The sequence below is a fragment of the Gymnoscopelus braueri genome (assembly GCF_963280865.1).
Source record: "Gymnoscopelus braueri genome assembly, chromosome: 2".
Lineage (NCBI taxonomy): Eukaryota > Metazoa > Chordata > Actinopteri > Myctophiformes > Myctophidae > Gymnoscopelus > Gymnoscopelus braueri.
This window is the reverse complement of record NC_137604.1, coordinates 45694301-45718406: the sequence shown is the minus strand read 5'-3', so window position 1 is coordinate 45718406 and position 24106 is coordinate 45694301. Positions and strand designations below refer to the sequence as shown.

At 43.8% G+C, this 24106-nt stretch overlaps 1 protein-coding gene across 1 annotated transcript in view; it reads left to right on the top strand.

Moving 5' to 3' along the window:
* The window catches only part of mtnr1aa (melatonin receptor 1A a), a 66868-nt gene extending 43042 nt beyond the window's left edge, over nt 1-23826 (top strand). The window contains exon 2 of the mRNA XM_080446501.1: nt 22242-23826. Within this exon, the coding sequence (XP_080302627.1) occupies nt 22242-23116 (875 nt within the window). The 3' untranslated portion in view covers nt 23117-23826. The remainder of the gene's footprint in view (nt 1-22241) is intronic.
* The last annotated feature ends 280 nt before the right edge of the window (nt 23827-24106 follow it).

The window sequence follows — 24106 nt, the reverse complement described above, 5'->3', positions numbered from 1 at the left end:
ATGTAAAGCCCTTTGGATAAAAGCGCCAAATAAATGCACCATTTACCATTTACCGGTATACTCCACCCGGTATACTCCACCCCAATCACTCCAACACTGTGCTCCGACCAGTGTTGCCAGATTCTGTGAGAGAAACAAGCAACCAGGTCTAGGAAAACCAGCCCAAAAGAAGCGACTATGGGCGACATGAGCCCTTTAAACCTACTGTATACATAGGCTATTTGAAAATAGCAGATCTACAAGCTATACAAGCTACAAGCTACGCGTCACGATATGACGCGTTGTGAGTTTGCTATTTACAAATAAAGTCTTGGGGGAAACGTATAATATGCAGACCTGGTAACACTGGCGCCGACATGTTAACACAGAGACACACGGTGTGAAGATGGGCAGTGCTCAGAGATTGAACCAATCGACACCTTTCATGCAAATGTTGAGCCTGCATGTGAGCTAATCTCCACGGCCCCAAAATATACACGAAAACACACACAAAGTAAGCCTTGTTTGTGATAAAATGTTAACTATTTAATGACTCTAAAACAGCTATCTGTTGGAATGAAAACCTTCTTCAACATTCAAACTGTGTTCATATGGCTAAAAACAAAAAACACACACCAAAACAAATTTGTGCATTTTGCTAAATTGTGGAGTTCCATTGCCCCTGACTTCTGTCTCAAACCACTGTAACCGGTCACATATGTCCAAAACTGTTCATTTTCAGGATTCAAATTCAAAAATAACAAAAGTGGCAGATCGATAAGTTCAAAGCATGAAGGTTCCCACCACGTTTCGAGCTTGTACAGTAGATCTGCAACTTTTGATGCTTTTGTGTGACGCTATATGATCAAGTGGGGCGTTAGGGAATATGGAGATGGTTTTCGCCGGACAGCAACGATATGGTATGATGGCAGCAGCCGGATGAGGATTCATTTATCAGTTGGTGGTTGTGAGCTGCTCAGTATTGACTGTAGTCTGTAGATCATCTTTGTGAACACAGAGCGCGTGGGAAATTTCTGGAGCACAATCAATGTCTTTGTCTTTGTACGTCTTGTGTGGGTGCAATGTTGGTTCCGTTTTTTGTTTAATTTGCCTCGCCTCCGGCCAATGTGCCAGCAAGCAACACACACACACACACACACACACACACACACACACACACACACACACACACACACACACACACACACACACACACACACACACACACACACACACACACACACACACACACACACACACAGAAGTCAATTACCTGTCCAGGAAGGGCTGAAAATACCGCTGAAATAACAGGGTCTGCTTCAATTCATGTCAATCCATTTGAGGTGCGAATGAACCACAATAAACACACAGGTGCACATTGTGTTCTTTGAATATGAACATATGTAACACTACATTTTCTTCCTTTCTTTCTATCTTTCTTTCTTTCTTTTGTCTATCCGTTTTATTTCTCACCACCAACTAAATTCACTTGTACGGGTCAACAAACATGTAAGCTTGCTCTCATTTTGAAGTCTTTGGACAATGTTGATGCTGCTGCCTCTTTAATGCCACAGCCATCCGCATGGGGATCAGTGCATGGCAGCATCAGCCTTAGGTCCGGCTAACCTTGTTCCCAGTCTTATCTCACCGGGAGAAAAGCCTGGAAAAGAACTCCAGCTGAATGCGTCCAAAGGCTTATGACCTGGGAATGTAAACAGATGTGCACAGCATTAATGTAACTAGTATCCATGGCTTTAGGATGGTATACTTCCTGTATACTCCGGCTTATAGACCAAAGCTATTCAATGCTTTTTCAAAAATTGTTAATCTACAAGCTCACGGGTCGGATTGCTCACGGATAGGTAGATTGGCTATTTTTTGAATAGCCAAAGTATAAAATATGGTTAAAGTGGTTAAAATGATTGTGATGAAATATTAACACATTTTGCTGTGGACCCCCTGGAACCCCCCGGACCACTGCCCAAGGGGTGGCAGACCCCTTGTTGAAGACCTATAATAATGGCTTAGACACATTCAGTAGCACTTCTTGTCCAGTCCAGCTAGTGATAAAACGAACGTTAACCCATTCAATCCGGGGAAGCATCTCTGTCATTTTAGTCTTTAGCTATAAAAAAATAGCAGACATACGAGCTCATAGTGCCGCGCTATGAGCTTGTAGATCTGCTAAAAATCTGATGAAAATCTGTTTGTCCCTGGAACAACAAATGTGTAAAATATGTTGTTCCAGGGACCTCCAGAAGCAAAGATTTGAGTTACAAATGTTCACTTTAAAAACATATATATTCAAAGATTTGCACAAATGTTCACGATTTTTGAATAGCCCAAAGTATAATATAATGGTTATAGCCTCAAATCTAAAATGACACAGATACGTTCCCGCAGATTGAATGCATGGGTTTAAGCAGTGGATCGATCTATTGGGTTGAAGTGTCATCTTGCACAGTGAGTGCAGCGCTCTGGTTAAGGCTCTCTCCGCTGGTACTTGTGAATAGGAGAGACAAGGCAGATGTGATGTACACATGGGACTCTTTCTGTACACAGATGCTGGAGCTCTTCCGCCCCAAGGCTATACGAGATGCTATACGGTCCAGTTCGTTCAGCTAGCCTGCAGCTGCTATGGCCCTTTCTTCTTTCTTTTCTTTTCTTTATTTGGTTAGTTTTTACTATACTAACCCTGTATAGTACCCCCACACTTCATGATCTGATGTTAAAGCTCTATTATGTAATTTTCTTCATCAGTGAATACAATGCCAAATGTGTCTAATCTGTATGGTAGAGTATGTTAATCCATTATACTGTAACTTGGACAATCGGGGTGGTTGTATTTGGTCTCCCTGCTCTTTTGTTGAGACATTTACAGTAGATCCTGTGTTTACTGTAGGTTAGACACTACCCTTGGCACAGCCCTGTTTCTGGTCGTCTCCGCCAGGCCGAAAGGCATGGCCGAGACTATGTTTTGCACCCTGTCTGTCCGTCCGTCCGTCCGTCCGTGTGTCCGTCTGTCTGCGAGCAGCTAATCTCCGGCACTGTTGGCCAGGCCGCCGCGAAACTGTGCACACACACTCCCTGGATGCCAAACCCGCACGTCTGCCCCGAATGTTTCAGATTGGCGTGTTATAGCGCCACCAGGAGGCCGATTTTTGCAAAACACATTTTTGGATATTACTTCTACAGATTTTGTCCAAACATCACGCAAATCGGTACACAGTACCTCTATAGTCATGTGATCAACACGGATCTGTCCGATTTTCCATATTCCATCCTGCTTGGCTAACATTGGCTTCCAAAGTTTGCAGGATTGGTCCGTTTTGAACAAAATGCCTCAAATCATGAACGCACATTCCCACTAGTCCGAGGAAGAAATGCCACTTGAGCATTTTCAAATCAGCCTCATGGTGGCGCTATAAGAGGCCGATGCACGTTTTTACCTATAACTGCATTGATCTGCGTGAAACTTTGCACGCACACTCCCCAGAGGCCAAGGAAAAACCTTTGCCCTGCATTTTTCACATCTGCCTTTTAGAGCGCCACCAGGAGGCTGAGAAGGAGCACTTTTTCTAGTTTGACATTCATTTTGACCTGAAGGTCTCTTGTGCATGAGACCCGGGTTCAAATCTGGGGTAGAACAGGACATAGTGCAGCTTTAAGTAAGATCAGGGAGAGAGCACAGTTCATGCCATATTGAAGGTCAGCACATTATCCTCGTCTTCGGCTGTTTGGCAACACTATGATTACAGCTGACAGCTAATCAAGCAACCAAAGCATGGATGGTACGGTGCGGCGTGACCCCAAAGAGCTTCATGTGAACCCTTTTCTTATATGATATTTAGATTTTTAGCCCTGCGGGATTGCCATGGAATTCGCTGCGTATACTTTCATGGCCCACTGAGAACGAACCCTATGGAATTAGGTGACCCCCGCGCCCTTTCGTCCAGAGCAGTGGGTTTTCCAACCCTTTTCATATCAAGGTCTATTATTTATTTGGCATTTGAGCCACGGATCCACCGTTTGATGATATTTTAGCCTCTCAGACCCAAGACTTAGAATATATTTTGTTATCTTTGGATATGATTTTGTCCACAATTCCATGCTGTATTGATGTGGTACCATTAGGAGAGATAACAGGCAAACGTTGACCAAAATAACAATTATTTAATTAAGTAATGCAGAGGTTTAACAATAATTTTTACTCTAGAGAGCGTAAAATGAAACCAAATGGACCCGTTTTACACTCTCAAGAGTTCTATAAGGGTCCATTTGGTTATACCAACTCTCCGTCATTTAGCTGGGGACCACCTGGAAACCCCTCAAGGACCACTGGTGGTCCCCCGGACCACTGGTTGAGAACCACTGGTCTAGAGCAGTGCTTCTCAAAGTGGGGTCCAGGGACCACCAGAGGTCCTCTTGAGGGGGAACCAGGGGGTCCCGACTCCCAAGTAAAATGTGTTAATATGGCTAGTTGAAAACAGCCGTTTTTTTTTTAAAGACATTTTTGTTGCATTGAAACATTATAACAACACAAATCTTGTATGGGGGTCCCTGGCACTAAAATATTTTCAGTGGGGGGTCCGTGGCCAAATATGTATTATTGGCAAGAAAAAGTCTGAGAACTAGAGCCTCACAATTAGGCCATCGTTTCCACACGAGATATCCCAACGTCTAATGGACACGTTGCAAGATGAACCCTATATGAACCCTTATACTGTATGAATGAATTATTTCGCTATGCTTTCTTTCTTTTCCGTTTTTAGCCCCAAACATGGAAATATCAGTCAGTTCAAACCTCTTTGGTGTGGTTGGGTATAAGGAGCAGCCAAGCCCCTCTAGGGGCTGCTAGCAGGGCTCATTCATTCAGTCGTTCATTGATACTGAATTCACCATTAAACCCGCACAATCCGACGAACGCATCTCTGTCATTTTACATTTCTTTGGCTATTTTTATAATTTATAATTTGTCAAATATTTTCTTCCAGGGACTCCCCCAGAAGCAAAGATTTGAGTTACAAATGTTCGCTTTAAAAATATATATATTCAAAGATTTGCACAAAATTGTTCAAGATTTTTCAAAAATAGCAGATCTACAAGCTCATTGCGTGGCACTCGGTGCCGCGCTATGAGCTTGTAGATCTGCTATTTTTGAACAGCCAAAGTATAAAAGAATGGTTATAGCTCAAATCTAAAATATGACAGACGTGTTCCCGGATTGAATGGGTTCATATTTTTTCCTGTATATTGACTGTCCTCAGAACGGATTAGACAAGCGCTACAAATATTTAATTTGACGGCCTCAAATCAGCCAGCCCAGGCATCCATCTGCATCCGATTTAGAACGTCTTTTTTTGTGTGTGTGTGGGGGGGGGTGCTTTGCCATCGGTTAACCCATTAAGACCAGGAACGCATCTGTGTCATTTTAAGATTTCTTTGGCTATTCGAAAATAGCAGATCTACAAGCTCATTGCAGATCTGCTATTTTTTTGCAAAATCGTGAAAAGTTGTGCAAATCTTTCGATATATATATATTTTTTAAAGCAAACATTTGTTACTCAAATCTTTGCTTCTGGGGGGGTCCCTGGAACAACATATTTGGAGATGGGGGTCCGCGGCCAAATATATACTGTATCATTTTGGGTGGTCCCAAAAGTTTGAGAACCACTGATTATAGCAACATACGTTTTTTCAAAAAACTGTTGAGCTTGTAGATCTGCTATTTTTTGAATAGCCCAAAGAAATCTTAAAATGACACACGGATACGTTCCCTGCCGGTCTTAGTGGGTTAATGACAAATGAAGGCTATGTAATCAGAGTGACATGATGACATTGGACTGCTTGTCTGGAGGTGGTGACGGCGGGGGGGGGGGGGGGGGGGGCTGTGTCTGGGTTGAATGTGACAGGGAACCTGTCAGGCCGTGTGTCTCAGAGCACCAGCTGTGGGGGCCGTGGGTTTGACATCCAGTGTGACACCACCCGTGGTGTCGTGTCATCCCCGGTCTCCGGACGTTGAACGTGAGCGTGTCAGACAGGTGTTTTCACAGCACATGAGCCTCAAAATAAAAAGACCCCAGCAGCACCCATGTCCATGTGAGAGGACGTTAACCCACTTAAACCCTCTAGTAAAACTGCTTTTTGTCTGTCTATACACCAAAATCTCTTATAATTGTCGACGAGCTCATAACGCGTCGTATAGCTCGTAGCTATTCAGCCCTGAGGCCGATTCTACACATGTCTTCTAAATCCTAACAGTTTTTGTTGCTATAATATCAGTGGTTCTCAAACTTTTTCATGTCAAGGACCAACACAATTATATGTATTTTGTTCCAGGGACCTCCAGAAGCAAAACATTTAGTTCCAGGGACCCCCCCAGAAGCAAAGATTTGAGTTACAAATGTTCACTTTAAAAAATGAGCTTGTAGATCTTCTATTTTTTAATAGCCAAAGAAATCAAAAAATGACACAGATGCTTTCCCGGTCTTAACACAACGTGAGATTGTAGTAGCTCTGCACAATTTTTTGGCTAATGTTCCCCCGCTGAATATGGATGCTGTGGGTGAAGAAAAGAGTGAGGGTCTCTGGGTTCAGGGGCAGCGGATGGGCTCTGTGCTGTGTAATGATAATAATAATAATAACTTGAATTTATATAGCGCCTTTCAAAAACCCAGAGGACGCTTTACAATACAAAGAATAAACTAATTATTTGCCAAAAGGCTGAGTAAACAACAGGCTCTCTTCACTCTTCAGTGCGGACTTGAAAGAGTCCAATGTTGGGCGTCTGGCGAATCTCCATCCATGGGGAGAGAGTTCCAGAGGGCAGCCTGGGCTGCCACACTGAAATTAGTGATGGGTCGTTCATGATTGATTCGTTCAAAAGAACTAGTTCATTGCAGTGAACGTGAACGAGCTCGTTCACTTTCTGAAACCGTTACGTTCACGATATCGTTCATGCCCCCATCCCCTCCCCCCCGTACACAGGACGGGAGGGCGGGCTGTATGCGCGACGTAATAAAAACTCTCCCGCGATTGTGTTTTTCACTAGAAAATAGAGCTACTGAACGAGAACGTGAACGAATCATTTGAACGAATCATTGCCGTGAACGAAATCGTTCGTTCACTGAAATTAACGTTTTTTCCCACCACTAACTGAAAGCTCCATCGTTGTATAGTGCCAAGAAAATGCTCAAGTCTTGCTTCACCGGTCCACCAGTGCTCATACGATCATGAGGGAGAATAGGGAAGTCATTGTTACTGCTCTCCTTATAGTGATGGGTGAGTGGGTGGTGGGTGGGTGGGGGGGCAGCTCTCTTGAGATCTGAAGGTGCTCCTTCCTGTAAGAGCGAGCATCCACGTGTATTTAGAGAACAGAAAGAGCTTGGTTGTTTGTATGTATGACGTCAGGAGGGCCGGGGGGGGGGGGGGGGGGGGGGGGGGGGGGGGGGGCATTGTTTTGCCTCTGGGAAGCCTTCCAGTAGGATGATAGGTTGTTCCTTTTGAGTTCAAATGTATTTAACCCATTCAATCCAGGGAACGCATCTGTGTCACTTTAAGATTTCTTTGGCTATTAAAAAGAAAAGCAGATATACAAGCTCATAGCACGGCCGCGCTATGAGCTTGTATATCTGCCTTTGTATTTGCCACTGTTGGCCTGTACTTTTCTTTTGCCATGAGAAAATAATTGTGTGTTGTTGCTGTTGTTGTAACTGTTTGTTTTTTACTGTTGTTGAGACCGAAGACAAATTTCCACATGTGGACAATAAATGAAACTAACTAACTAACTAACTGCTGTTTTTGAAAAGAAAATCGTGAAAATGTGTGCAAATCTTTGAATATATATTTTTTAAAGCGAACATTTGTACAATATTTTGGTTCCAGGGACCTCCAGAAGCAAAGACAAATGTTCTTTTTAAAAAAATACAAAGATTTGCACAAATATTCATGATTTTTCAAAATAGCAGATCTACAAGCCTGTACTGTATATCTGCTATTTTGATAGCCCAAAGTATAAAATAATGGTTAAATAGCTCAAATCTACAAATGACACAGATGCGTTCCCGCCCGGTCTTAATGGGTTAAATTAAACCCAGTTGGGTAACATTTACCGCAGTGTATTCCCACTGAGACATTATATCTGTGATTGCTGTTTTCCACAGGGAGGCGTTTCAGGCCACGGGTTGTCAAATCCTGCCTCCTGCTTACTTAATAGTATAAGTAAAGCAGGGTGTATTATACTGAATGAATTATGTGCCCCATTTACTCTTAGAACACGTTCCATCATATACCCCCCCCCTCTCCCCCCCCAACCCGCGCCACTCTTCTCTCACCCAGAGCCATATAAGGAGAGTTGCGTCGCCGCCTCCTGTTCACCTCATCGGGCCAGGTCTTCTACATCGTTGGTTCTCAAAGTGGGGTCCGGGGACCCCCCAGGGGTCCTTGAGGGGGTTACCAGGGGGTCCCCAGCAAAATGTGCTAATATAGCATCACAAAAATTTTAACCACTTTAACCTTTTATACTTTGGCTATTTAAAAATAGCAGATCTACAAGTATAGATCTGCTATTTTTGAAAAATCTGGAACATTTGTGCAAACCTTTGAATATATATATTTTTAAAGTGAACATTTGTAACTGAAATCTTTGCTTCTGGGGGTTCCTGGAACAACGTCTTTTGAGATGGGGGTCCGCGGCCAAATACATATAATCTTGGGTGGTCCTTGACATGAAAAAGTTTGAGAACCACTGACCTTGTCTAGTCTTTATTGTGATAAATTATAAAGACCCCTGGGGGTCCCCGAACCCCACTTTGAGAACCACTGCTGTAATGTAATGCTCCATGTGCACTTTGCATCATCCTAGAGACTCTGCAAATAGCCTCCCAGTGAGAGGAGGCAGAGGAGAGAGAGAGAGGAGCAGGGAAATTAGACCTGGCGGAGGAGTGGAGGCTCATCACCATCACCCACGCCTGCTGCCACCGCCTTCATTCATGAACACAAACGTCTGCAAATCCAATAAGGACTCAGGGACATCATCACTGTTGTTCTTCTCTCTCTCTCTCTCTCTCTCTCTAATCCTGTCCCCAGTGGTGGAGAGTAACTTGAGGTACTCTTACTTAACTACTGTATCTCGTAAGAGAACGGGACGTCACCCCATTGAAAGTTACTGTATATGTCAAGCTACTGTACTGTATATGTCAATTTTTCAATACCTCTACTCCACTTCAGAGTCCAATATTGTACTTTTTACTCCACTACGATTATTTGACTAGCTAGCTAGTAGTTAAACTTTGAACATTTTGATTATTATTACAAAACATGCGTTAACCACTTAAGCCCTGTTTTATACAACGTGTTGTGAGCTTCTCGATCGGCCATTTTCAGCAAATGCTTTCCCCACAATAACAGGAAACAGAAACGACCCTATAGTATAGAGTCCTGAGGTATACTCTCTATACTATATTCCACCACTGCCGCCCCCTCTCTATCCAATTGTCTCTCCCTCACTCCCTCCCCCTCTCTCTCTCTCTCTCTCTCTCTCACTGTGTCACTCATGCTTCTCTCTCTCTCTCTCTCTCTCTCTCTCTCTCTCTCTCTCTCTCTCTCTCTCTCTCTCTCTCTCTCTCTCTCTCTCTCTCTCTCTCTCTCTCTCTCTCTCTCTCTCTCTCTCTCTCTCTCTCTGCCTCTCTCTCTCTCTCTCTGCCTCTCTCTCTCTCTCTCTCTCTCTCTCTCTCTCTCTCTGGATTAAAATGGTCTCAGTGAGATGTCATGGCTGTTTGTTTCATGTGCGGTTCGTCACACATACAGCGTGCACGTTAGGGGCTGCTGTGCCGAACACAGTGCCACGGTAATCCATGATTTTTTCATTGTGGCAGCTGTGGAGATATTTTAAGTGAATTCCACTTGCCTTTGCAAAATGCCCCCCCCTATCTCCATCAGTCACCCTTAAACACACACACACACACACACACACACACACACACACACACAACACACACACACACACACACACACACACACACACACACACACACACACACACACACACACACAGAGATCTCTTGTAGGAGATATGGGTCCTCATCATTATCCGTGGCAAACTAATTTGTTGTCGAGAACAAAACTGTGAGAAGAAAAGGAAACGGGGCAGAAGGGTGACGCATCATCTGCAGAATTGCAATGTGCGAGGCATGCAAATACACACCGCCATCATCCGCTTCTTCAAATAAAAAAAAAATCACATACGTTCCTGACTTATTGAAATGTAGATCGGGTTCCTATACCTTCCCATACATTAACATACTGTACATTAGCGCCCAAAGCCCTGCATAATAACCTTCCAGGGGTCACGGAACGAGGGCCCTCACGAAGCTTAATTATGCTCCGTCGCATTGGCAGTGTCACGCACACTGAATACAGAAAGACCCACAAGCTCACAACAACCTCACGGATGCAACGCATAGCGAGGTTGTAGTTTGGCAATTTTTCGATGCGCAACACCGCCATGCCACGAAGTATGAATGGTTCTTAACCTTTCCCCCCACATACTGAGCAGTTTGACCTCTGGAACTCCCCCGGCGGAGGCCAGCGGTGCAGTCTATAGCGGTTGACCTTCTTGGGGCACTGAACATGTCTAGTCTTCATTACCACAGGCCTGAAGACAACAGGGGGAGTCACGGCAGATTCGCTGAGGCTTGAGCATATCTGTAGATCTACAAGCTCGCAGTGTGTTGAGCTTGAAGAGACGCTATTTTTCAGTGTGTGACACCACCGGTGCGCAACGTTAGCCTCATACATAGACTGTAAAAAAGAATGGACAAAGCAACGCCATTGGTTTCTACAGACGATTGTTCAGGAATTTCAAATCCGCCATCTTTCTAATATCGCGTCATTGCGCATATCCTGCGCAATGCAACCAGACCAATATTGGTTGTCAATCAAGAGCGGGGGCGGGGAATGAATGCTATTGGTTGTATAGCTTGTCAATCAAATCATCCCGCCCCTCCTGGACCTAGAGCATACCCTACTTTATCGTCAATTTTAAAATAAATGGGACCATAATTTACCAAAACGCATATCATGATGATTGAAAGGAGACTTTAAACTAGTGACTGGAAGCATATAGTATTTATGATAATGTTTATTAAGGTAAGAAAATCGAGTCTAAAGTTCGTCAAAAACCCACCCACTTGCATTGAGAGAAATTCTTTCTGACACCAGCAAGGGTAAAACAGCGAAACTATAGGCCATTCATATGTCACTTGAACTCACTTCCTATATAGACTTAATTTCAGAACAGGAAGCTGCACCCTTTGTCTCATAGCATAGTTGCCTATACAACATTTCTTTGCCAAATTGACAATTCTGCCTTACTCTACTACTCTCCTAACACTGCTGCTTCATTGTGCCTTATTGGCTATGTCCTCATTCTACCAGAATGCTTTCAGAAAGTGCTTTTAAGTCAACTTTTTGACTTTGGCAAAATGTTCTTTTTTTTAATGTAACACGCATTCTGATATAGGCTGAGAACATTGGCAACATAGGCAGGATGAATCAGCAGTGTTGGGAGAGTAGAGTAAGGGCACGGTCACACCGCACTTTTATTTTACCTATGGGGCGGAATCTGCCAATGCTTTGTCAATGCAAATGTGTGGATTCATAGTCTTGCGCATCTTTCACTCGAATCCATGCATTTGCATTGACAAAGCATTGACAGATTCCGCCCCATAGGTAAAATAAAAGTGCGGTGTGACCGTGCCATTAGGCAGAAATAAATAGAGATGAACAAAGTTTTTTTCTCGTGATTGCCTAAGTCACCTAGATGACTCTTAGGCAGGAAGTGATTTTTTATTTCTTCTTTGCGTGCGTGTAGGAGAAGTGATGAGGTATGGCGTGTATGACATTTAGGGACGGTACAGTGTGCTGTTTAAGTTGTGTTGATGGTTTTCCACAGATGATTCGGTAAGCAATCATTAACCTGTACATCTGTAAGCCCTGTGAAACAAAAATCCTCAGTGTTATATTAACTCTGAGAACGTATTTCGCCATGTGCTGTGCTCCTTACCAGTGGTGTAAAGTACTAATGTACTCAAGTACTGTACTTAAGTACAATTTTCAGGTATTTTTACTCTACTGGAGTATTTCCAATTTTCAGTACTACATCTCAGAGGCAAATATTGTACTATAACTCCAGTACAATTATTTGAAAACTTTAGTTACTGGTTACTTTGTAGATTTTGATTATTATTATTACAAAACCACTTCAGCCCTATATACATTTCGGCCATTTGAAAATAGCCGATCTACAAAATGTGCAAGACTATGAATCCACACATTTGCATTGACATCGCATTGGCAGATTCCGCCCCCATAGGTAAAATAAAAGTGCGGTTTTTGATACCAATACTTTTGTACTTTTACTCAAGCACATTTTGAATTCCGGACTTTTACTTGTAAAAAGTATTTCAACATTGCAGTATTGATACGATTACTTAAGTAAAAACATTGAGTACTTTTTCCACCACTGCTCCGTACTGACTGACTGACTGACTGACTGACTGACTGGCCCATTGTCACACAACAGCCAGCGATGTGCCGCTATCCCGTTTCCTCATCTTGCTTTACCAACAAACTCATCATGGAAACATGTAGGTGGAGCCAGTCAGATGATCACAGATCTCTGCCTACTGATATGGGTACTTTGTTACTGTCCACCCCTGATCCGGGGTCCAGACAAAATACTCTTACCTGGTCCTGTTTCCATCGTGCATTTCGTTTTTTATTGCTATAGGCACAATTGTACAGTAGAATGTACCGAAATTGGGGGCACGGTGGCACAGTCGGTAGTGCTGTCGCCTCACAGCTAGAAGGTCCTGGGTTCGATTCCCGCAGGGGACGCTGTGGGCGCTGGGGGTGTGTTCTCTCCTCCGCGTCATCAGTGCCCATACCCTAGGTGGGGTTGGCGAAAGGGCCTTTCTGTGTGGAGTTTGCATGTTCTCCCCGTGTCTCCTAGGGTAGGTGCCCTCACAAAAACATGCAGTAATCCTGGTCACTATACTGCCTCCCCCTGGCCAGCCGGGGCGCCTGATGGAGGGGAAGGGAACTGGTTGGAATAAGGTGTTCCTTCCATACGCTACGTCCAACCAGGGAAACTCTCCCCTGTCAGGTGACAAGAAGGTCAGTTGGCTCTCATGCATTGAAGGAGGCATGAGCTCGGCCCTGGCCTCCCTAGGTTGGCAGAGGGAAGGTAGTGCCCAGGATTACATAGACAATTGGCACTGGGTGTAAAAAATAGGGTTACAAAATCGTGGGATAAAAAATTTAAGTAAAAAAAAAGAATGTACCGAAATTGGTGAAAAGTGTGGGGTTGAAGAAACTGCAGCACCAGGTCTAATATCTCTCTCTCTAAGCCAAATGAAAGGTTGTGAGTGATGGGTCCATAGGTAACCCAGGCACGGTGACAGAAGAGAGAGAGAGGACATGGGCCTGGGCTCCCTAGGATCTAGTGGAGCCAATATAGCCTGTAGGACTGTATGTATACACGACCCCGCCAAGGTCAAGGCTCTTAGCACTGACTTTAAAATCCTGTAACAGGGTTGCTGCATGAGCCGGTGAGAGCCGAGGAAGCCTACAGAAGCACCCTTACCTCTCTATCCCCCATACTGACTGGCTCTGAACATCACTGACATCTTTCCATTGTAGCTGTGTGCACTGAAGCTCACTAAGTGCCCCCGGCAACACACACACACACACGCACGCACAGAGATATACACACACACACACACACACACACACACACACACGCATGCAGTCATGCACACATACATGCACAGACATACACACACACGCACAGAGACATACGCGCACACACGCATGCATGCAGTCATGCACACACACCTGCGCGGACTCCCGCACACTCTCCGTGTACACACATGCATGCACATTGCATGTGCTCGCTCATATACTGTATATACATGCACATAATCCTCATGCATGTATATATTACACACACACACACACACACACACACACACACACACACACACACACACGCACGCACGCACACAAGCCAACAAGCACACACACACACACACACACACACACACACACACACACACACACACATAAACAGAGCCTCCCTCACCCATGGGGCCTTGTGACAATAGCAGGTGCACCCAATTCCCTATAGAGGGCAGCTGAATGACAGATCTGAGAGGACAAGGCTTAATTAATAACAATCCAGGGTACCTCTGCAGGAATGCTTGGTATGGACCACGTGACGGAGCCCAGTGAGCCAGATAAGCACCGGAGAGACCAGACAGACAGACAGACAGACAGACAGACAGACAGACAGACATACCTACTATATAGGGCCTGCCTCTGGCTCCCGGCCCAGACTCACAGTACCCCCCCCCCCCCCCCCCAGGCATGGAGAGGTACTCGTCTGACACTGACAGAACCGGGGCTGTGTGTGTGTGTGTGTGTGTGTGTGTGTGTGTGTGTGTGTGTGTGTTATACTTGTGAGGGCCAAATGTCCCCACAACACAAGTATAGAAGAAGTTTAGATGGACTATTTTCCAGCATGTGTGTGTGTGTGTGTGTGTGTGTGTGTGTGTGTGTGTGTGTGTGTGTGTGTGTGTGTGTGTGTGAGACTGACATGAGACTCGGCTCACATTTGTGTCAGTTGTTGTGATAGCAGGTTCTTCACGCGGCAGCTGCCTAAACACTCTCTAAACACTCTCTAAACACTCTCTTTAGACGCAAAGCTCATCATTAGCATTCATAACCTCTTAATTAAATGGCACCGCCGTGGACCAACACCACCACCGCTCTCTGTCTCTCATCCAGGTGACAGCTGGGAAATTGCTGCGCCGGGGGGAAAAAAAAACCTCGCTAAACCCCTCCCACTGTCCTCTAGTTGCTCCTGAAGTTCTGGAGACAGGCAAGCGCTATGGTGGCCTTAATTACCCACCCATAACTCATGTTTGCTTGGCACACGCAACGTTGAGTTCTTAGCCATGTGCATTAATTAGAGAGAGGGGCGCATTCCTTTACGCCACTCACTAACATCACAGGAAGGAAGCCAATCACGTGAGAGCTGAAGCTCCACGCACGCCTATACTCGCCGGGGCGGAATAATTGTGCACGCCTGCCCGCACGCACGCACACACACGCGCACTCGCACACACACACTTGCAGACGCTATCCCTCACATTGCATAAGTTAGTAGTAATCTTCTGTGTGAATGAAAACACCACTGCTCATCCAGGTGGCAGCTGGAAAATTGCTGCGAGGGGAACTGCTAGCTCAATCACTGTCTTCACAAGATCTTAACGCAGTGGTTTTTCATAGTGGGGGGTCCTGGGACCCTCAGGGTTCCTTGAGGGGGTTCTAAAATGGACCTTTACATGTCTATAACACTGTCTTAAGACAGTTATGGGGGTCTCTGAAAAGTTTGAGAACCACTGATCTAACGGAACACCCATCAAAAAAGACCCTGACATAATTAAAAACTTGAGAGGGATTTGGGTGTGAGCCTCCGTGCTCTTGTGGGGTATGCGAGCGTCCATGTGCTTGTGGGACACGTGCACACCTTAAGTGAGCATGTACTCCCAGTAGATTATGAGATATTTGTTCTTGTGCCTCTGCAAAACCCATTAATGCAGGCCAGCACATGTAATTTTTTTCTTTCAATCTAAATCACAGAATATTTGTTCCCACCGGGACTGGCTGCGTTCGTTTTGTGTGAGCAGAACGAACTGTACTTCTGAGGAGATCCACATTAACCAACTGATTGCATTCCTCAGAGAGTTACGTCTCTTTGCCGAAATGTGTGGACCGTAGATTATTTTGTGATGTGAGCCAGGTGTGATTGTGTGAGTGTTTCTCTTTCATTGGATTTTGAGATGTGCTACCATAATGTTTAATAGTAATGGATGACCTTACAAATAGGATGAGCGGGACTGAGATGTACAGCGAGGTGTAACATGATGCCAGACAGAGATTGTGCCATTTCCTAATATACCAACAGCTTTTACAAACATTTGGTCGTGTCAGTGGTTACAGGATACAAAACCAGATACAAAACCAGACCCCTTACCAAGCACTCCCAGCTGGTACATATAACCCCCGGACTATACCATCACCTCCCTAATACAGGGCACTGTCACATTCCCCCTCTAAAGGCAACTCCGCACCAAACAGACTCGTCCAGACTATTGCAGACTACTCCAGACTGCAACAGACTGGTATTCGGTTGGCAAAAGTTACCATTTAAGTCTGTCAGCCGACTGGCCATTCATGTGCTAATTTGACTTTTAGCGTGCCAGCGTTGCCAGGTCTGCTTATTATAAGCGACTTTGGGCTTGTTTCCCTGCAAAGCCACTTAGGGATGTTCCCAGCGTTTTTTCTTCACTGACGTGCAGTGGTGTAAGTAACTAGTACATTTACTCAAGTACTGTACTTAAGTACAATTTTGAGGTACTTTTACTTTACTGGAGTATTTCCAATTGTCTATACTTGTACTCCACAACAATTATTTGAAATGTTTAGTTACTAGTTACTTTGCAGATATAAATCATTATGAAACATACATTAACCACTTTAGCCCTATTTTATACCTATAAGCTATTTGAAAATAGCAGATCTACAAGCTCACAACGTGTTGCGATGCACGCGTTCTGAGCTTGTAGATCTGCTATTTTCAAACATTTTTGTACTTTTACTTTTGGTACTTTAAGTACATTTTTATACCAATACTTTAGTACTTTTACTCAAGTAAATGTTGAATTCTGGACTTTTACTTGTAACAGACTCAGAGTACATCTATTGCATTCAAGCCTGGAATTTCGTCATTTTAGGGGCAAGGCCACTTGGCCTTTGGTGTTGTAATTTTTTGGAGGGCACAAAGGCCCTGCCCGGTCTTCCTGCCAGGGCAGGAAGGCCATCCAAAAAAATAATAATGATTTTTAAGTCCAAAAATGATTTTTAAGTCCACGGAAATAATGCATTTAACTTGAAGGTTAAGGATCATTGTATTTTAATATATTATAAGAATAGTATAACTATCTGTGAAATATAACCCATTTATTTCACAAAATAATGTGTTGGCAAATGACCAATATTTAGTTATATAGGTCTCAATATGTCACATTCAGCCCTGGACTTCACTGACTGAAGTAGGGGTCACATTAATCACATTAGATTCACAGAATGTATTTTACCCACAAGTTATTTTCATTCAAATGAAATGTGAATGAACTTGCACTAATAATGACTTTAGTTGATTTTTCACTCTTTAAAATATAGTATTTCTTAATTATTAATAATTACAGCTTGTAGATTGGCTATTTTCACGATTTTAAATTGTTTTTAAATAATAATAAAAAAGGAACATACAAGATTTCCACCCGACAGCCATAATATAATAGCCAATATATGGTTCTGTATCAGTATATGAGTCCGTTTTTGCGGATTTCATTCTAATTGGCTACTATGCCTGCATATGAATTTCATGAGCCTGGGTAGGTCACCCTGGCTTGGAGATATGCCCTGTAGCGCACACTCCGCCAGTGGTGTAAAGTAACTAAGTACATTTACTCAAGTACTGTACTTAAGTACACTTTTGAGGATTTTTTACTTTACTGGAGTATTTCTAATTTTCAGTACTTTTACTTCTACTCCATACATCTCTGAGGAAAATATTCTACTTTTACTCCACTACAATTATTTGAAAACTTTAGTTATTAGTTACTTTGCAGATATAAATTATTACATTATAAAACATACAGTAACCACTTTAGCTCTATTTTATACCTAGGCTATTTGAAAATAGCCGATCTACAAGCTCACAACGCGTCGCGAAGCGACGCGTTGTGAGCTTGTAGATCTGCTATTTTCAAACATTTGAGTACTTTTACTTTTGGTACTTTAAGTACATTTTGATACCAATACTTTTGTACTTTCACTCAAGTACATTTTTAATTCGGGACTTTTACTTGTAACGGAGTACTTCTACATTGCAGTATTGATACTTTTACTTAAGTAAAACATTTGAGTACTTTTTCCACCACTGCGCTCCACACAGCAGCAGCAGGTGAAAGCAATTCACTTAAACGAGGGTTGTGTTGCGCACCAAAACTGCGCAAAACTAGGTCAAATCAATCAATCTCTCTCTCTCTCTCTGGGAGCAACAACGAGAAACAGTGAATGTAGGTTTTCATAGACATGGTCGCTTGTTTCTCTCACATAATCTGGCAACACCGACAGCCTTTTGTTGTCACTGCCACTGCTCTGCCAGTCGGCTAAAAAGCTGAACATGTTCGGTCGGCTCTGGGTCGGCCGAAAAGGTCCCGACGGACCCCTAACCGACTGGCCGACGGACCCCTAACCGACTGGCCGACGCTTCCCGAAGCCAAATCGGCCCAATGTCGGGCCGATTTGGATTGGTCTGGAGCCAGCTTAACTCTAATACACCCTTCAAGAGCAACATCTACAGTACAGACACTCAATCACCAATGAGAAATACAATGCCAACACAAGTCAAAACATATGTCTAATCAATTAAAGAAATACCAAACAAAAACCCAAACCCAAGCCTCCAACCACACCCTCTCTCTTCACCGGCCCCTTGGTACAGCCTGACAAGTTAATTGCCAGGCTTAACGCCTGATGGCCTTCTCCTGGGTGTGCTCTCCCCTGCAGAGGTGGAAAAAGTACTCAAATGTTTTACTTAAGTAAAAGTATCAATACTGCAATGTAGAAGGACTCTGTTACACTACAAGTAAAAGTCTGAAATTCAACATTTACTTGAGTAAAAGTACAAAAGTATGGGTATCAAAATGTACTTTTAGTACCAAAAGTAAAACTACTAAAATGTTTGAAAATAGCCTATGTATAAAATAGGGGTTAAGTGGTTCATGTATGTTTTATGATGTAATCATTTATATCTGCAAAGTAACTAACTAGTAACTAAAGTTGTCGAGTAAAAGTACAGTATTTGCCTCTGAGATGTAGTGGAGTAGAAGTAAAAGTATAGACAATTGGAAATACTCCAGTAAAGTAAAAGTACCTCAAAATTGTGAGTATGGTACTTGAGTAAATGTACTTAGTTACTTTACACCACTGCTACTGGGTGTGCACTGTGCACTCCCCTGAAAGCCCTCCCTCCAGGGAACAGACCTCAGAGAGAGGATGATTAGTAGGATGCCCACAATAACAATACAACATAACTCAACAACGGACGGACCTTTACTGATCCCATGGGGAACTTCAGTTGTCATGGCTGTAGCGTAGTTATGAAACACAGGACAGATACAGAAAAAAAGACACAGCTAGGAGTAAAAAAAAAGTAATAAGCAGAAAAATGTGCTCCTCGGAACACACCAGGCCAGGTAGTAGAAGTCAATCTTAGCCAATCAGGAGGAAATATGAACAATCGGACAGGTCCGTCTTGATTACATGACAATAGAGATAATGTGTACTGATTTGCGTGATGTTTGGACAAAATCAGTAGGAAGAGTGATGCCAAAAATGTGTTTTGCAAAAATCGGCCTCCAGGTGGCGCTATAACAGGCCGATGTGAAAGATTTGGGGCTGAGGTTCTGCTCCAGGGAGTGTGTGTGTGCACAGTTTCTCGCCGATCGGGCCAACCATGCCGGAGATTAGCTCCGACAAGTATACCGGCAAATACCAGAAACCAAAGGAGTGCTACAGTAGGCCTCTTGTTTGGCCTCGGGATTAACGTGTATTAACAGGTATAAATATAAATGTAGTGAAAGTGCACTAAGAGTATATTAATAGAATTGACAGTGGCATTAACGGATATAAATGTAAAGGGAGAATTGTGTACAAGCGTGTACATGGTTTTATAAATCTGAGTTTTTTTGGTTTCTTTGTTTCTTTGTTGTGTGTGTGCATATTTTAGCCATTTTTGTCTTTTGAGGCACATAAACTTGGAATCGCTGCGGTTTTATAAACAAGACCCCTGGGGAGTTAGACTAATGCTCCTATGTCCCGTTTAAACCACAACTATTACATTTACATAGCAGCTCAATACGTGTTTAGTGGCCTCTGTTACACCATGTTCGTATGAGACAGGCCTGCGGGCCAAGTGTTCCCAGGCTTGCAAGGATACAGCATTGATTTGTTTTCCTTCTGTAACTCCTGTATTTATTTATTTTTGTGTGCAAGGCAGCAAAAGTAAATCTCCGGAATAACACAGCGAAATTGAATTGTGAATTGAATTTTAATGGCAAATGAGCGAGCTGTACTTTTCATCTCCTCTGTCCATAGCGAGGGTGGGGAGGGAGTCTGTTTTCGCTCTAAGAATTCAATGTGAATGCGTGAACGGGGGAGGGGGAAGGTGTTTACCTGTGGACCAAGTGTGTTGACTGTATTCACATGGGACTATGAACAGACAGAGACGTGAGCTGCCTCCAAACCCATAACCCAAAACACAATGCAGTTAAAAAATAAAACTGCCTTCCCTTGGACCGAAAGTGAATAGTTCCCTTGTGTAATGACAAATGGGTAAACAACATTACAATATCATATCAAACACATTTTGTCATGAATTCAGAAACACACCATTATATAAAAAAAAGATAATAGTAGCAGTAGCCTATTTTACAGCACTGTATCTTAAATGCACAGGTGGTGAAAATATGAATATATTATGGAAAAGTTGCTCAACCCAAAACATTATTAAACGTTTGTTATTTAATCAAATGATGATACTGAAGGTTCAAGATTCAACATGTAAATTGTAAATGGTGCATTTATATAGCGCTTTTATCCAAAGCGCTTTACATAGATTGTGCATTACATTCACCCATTCACACACACAGTGTCTTGCTCAAGGACACTTCGACACTAACTCTGGGGGAGCCCCCCAGCCCGGGATCGAACTGGGAACCTTGCGGTTTGCAGTTCACTCTACCCGGCCACTCAACCCCTGAACCACTGCTGCCCCATTGTCCCACAACCGCAGTTAAAAATGTCAAAACTCCTCTATAATTGCATTTGAAGCTGCTGAATATGCTGAAACAAACTTTTAAACTAGCCATTGTTCATGGGAAATTAATCAATATTGAGCAACTGCATGGCCTATTTCTTGCCTGAAACATTAGAAATCGTTTTTGTTGGACTGTATAGCTGAAATAGGGGATTGTTTTCTCGGCTGGGGGGCGTTACACTAGTCAAACAAACATTACTCAAACCCCCCAAAAGAGATTGATGGTGAAAAATTGGCCACTGTAACGCTGTAATTTGCTGTGTGAATGAAATAGTAGTTGTAGTAGCAATATTTGAACAGAAAAAGATATGTTATCAGTAGATAAAAGAGTCTGTTTTTGCTCTCTCTGCGTACATAAAACACATTGATTTACTTGAGCTGGCAGAGCTTTTCCAGTGCCCTCGACACACAGAGATCAGATTTTAACATCCTCTTCACAATAGAAATCATAGAATTAAGTTTTCAAAGTTATTTTCCCTGGCTATAGTGCCCTTCCTTGTGTAAGCTCTTTGTGTAGTTGTGTGTTGATGTGTATGAATTTGCCTGTAGGTGTTTGTATAGGGATCTATCTTTTTTTAGGATATAAATCAGAAAAGGCGACGTCTTGGGGATATTGTTCTCATCCCCACGAGGAAAGGGTTCATTTTTATATTGCTGAAGCTGTGAATAGGCAATTCATTATTAGGCTATTACCAGTGGTCCTTTAAGGTTGAGATCAGTTTGAGGGTAAGGGATTTGAGGGTTAGGGTTAGGCTGTGGATAGGTTAAGGTGGTTGGTTTAGGGGCACCGATGGCCTAGTGCAGGGGTCTTCAACAGGGGGTCCTCAGAGTTACTACAGGGGGGCCACCAAATCTTTGTGTGATATGATTTTTATGTTTTACATTAACCACTTGAACCCAGGAGAACTTTAGCAAAAAAATTGCAGATTGGCTATTTTTGGCAAAGAGGTTTGGTGTAGAGGGAAAAAAAGGTTAATCTGAAACACAATTTTATACAATATAGAGGGGGTCCCTGCTTCATCTCTCTCTCAGCTAGGGGGTCCTTAGCCTGAAAACGTTGAAGACCCCTGGCCTAGTGGTTAAGGCACATACCACATATAGGCTATAATGTCGCAGGGTTGATTCCCGAACCCGATGACCTTTGCTGTGTGTCACTCCCTGTGTCTCTCTCTCCCTGTTTCCTGTCTATATCTCAACTGTACCAGTAACATAATCTTGTGTGTGTGCCTGTGTCATATCTTCTGTGCAGGAAACATCTTCGTGGTGAGCCTGGCGGTGGCAGACCTGGTGGTGGCCATCTACCCGTACCCTCTGGTCCTCACCTCCATCTTCCACAATGGCTGGAACCTGGGCTACATGCACTGCCAGATCAGCGGCTTCCTCATGGGCGTCAGCGTCATCGGCTCCATCTTCAACATCACCGGCATCGCCATCAACCGCTACTGCTACATCTGCCACAGCCTCAAGTACGACAAGCTGTACAGCGACAAGAACTCGGTGTGCTACGTGCTGCTCATCTGGGCGCTGACCGTGGTGGCCATCGTGCCCAACCTCTTCGTGGGCTCGCTGCAGTACGACCCGCGCATCTACTCGTGCACGTTCGAGCAGTCGGCCAGCTCGGCGTACACCATCGCCGTGGTCTTCTTCCACTTCATCCTGCCCATCATGATCGTCACCTACTGCTACCTGAGGATCTGGATCCTCGTCATCCAGGTGCGGCGGCGGGTCAAGCCGGACAACCGGCCCAAGATGACGCCGCACGACGTGCGGAACTTTGTCACCATGTTCGTGGTGTTCGTGCTGTTCGCCGTGTGCTGGGCGCCGCTCAACCTGATCGGCCTGGCGGTGGCCATCGACCCCAAGGGGGTGGTGCCGCTCATCCCCGAGTGGCTGTTCGTGGCCAGCTACTTCATGGCCTACTTCAACAGTTGCCTCAACGCCATCGTGTACGGCGTGCTCAACCAGAACTTCCGGCGCGAGTACAAGCGCATCGTGGTGTCGGTGTGCACGGCGCGCATCTTCTTCCAGGACAGCTCCAACGACGCGGTCGAGCGGCTCAAGAGCAAGCCGTCGCCGTCGCCGCTATTGACCAACAATAACCAGGTGAAAGTGGACTCGGTGTGAGACGTGGGGAACGCCATGGGTGGGGGCGGGGCACAAAGAGTCACTGAAAGAGTGTGAAAAAGGACAGGGGATGGCGATGGGTTTACAGAGATAAGTACCAAATGTAACGGCCTCTGCCGTCTCGTGCGGACTGTGCTTTCTGACCTTGATACAATCAAAGATGAACGGAGGTAAAAATGTATCCTTATCTTTTACTAAGCACTTTTTTGTTTGTTCGTTTCTGTGGTACCTGCAGTACAGTAAATACATATATTATATGATGTCCTTTTTTTTCGTTTTTCATGGTTGTTTACGGTGATGATATCAACAAATCCATGTATGATGTATTATATGTATTTATTTTATATGGAAATCCATGTAGATACATATAGATATATAGATATACTGTATATAGTGCAATATCAGGTTGGTTCTCACCCACAGTTACGGTCCAATGATGAAAAAAGAAAGATAGAAATGTAGATCAAGCTATGGTAATTACAAGAACATTCCCATAAGGAAATTTCTACAAAGCTTGGTACATAACCAAAATTGTTAACCAATTGGTTGGTTGGTTGAATATTTTGGTGTGATACTGTTACACTTGTCGGGTGCTAGCAATGTGGATGTGGTTTTTATGATGCCATGCAAAAATGCCCCTCTCATTACACGGATGACAACGTTTGAAAGAATAGTTTCTCTCTCTCTCAGTGTACTGTAAGCATGGATCTGAGGAATCATTCATATGCAAAATAAAGTTATTATATTGATGGAAGAGCTCCTATACTGTAGTCCTCTGCCTTATTTACGTTACGTCCTCAATGCACTCACATGCTAATGTTTGGCCGCACTGCACCAGCCACTTGACATGCAGGGTGATTGACATGCAGCAAAGGTCTGCCAGGCCTGGGACGCTCTGTCAGGCATCACAGCCTATGAGGTACACACCTTAACCACTCCGTTATCGACACCCCGAGTCTAGATATAGACTTGGGTTGATATAGATGCAGA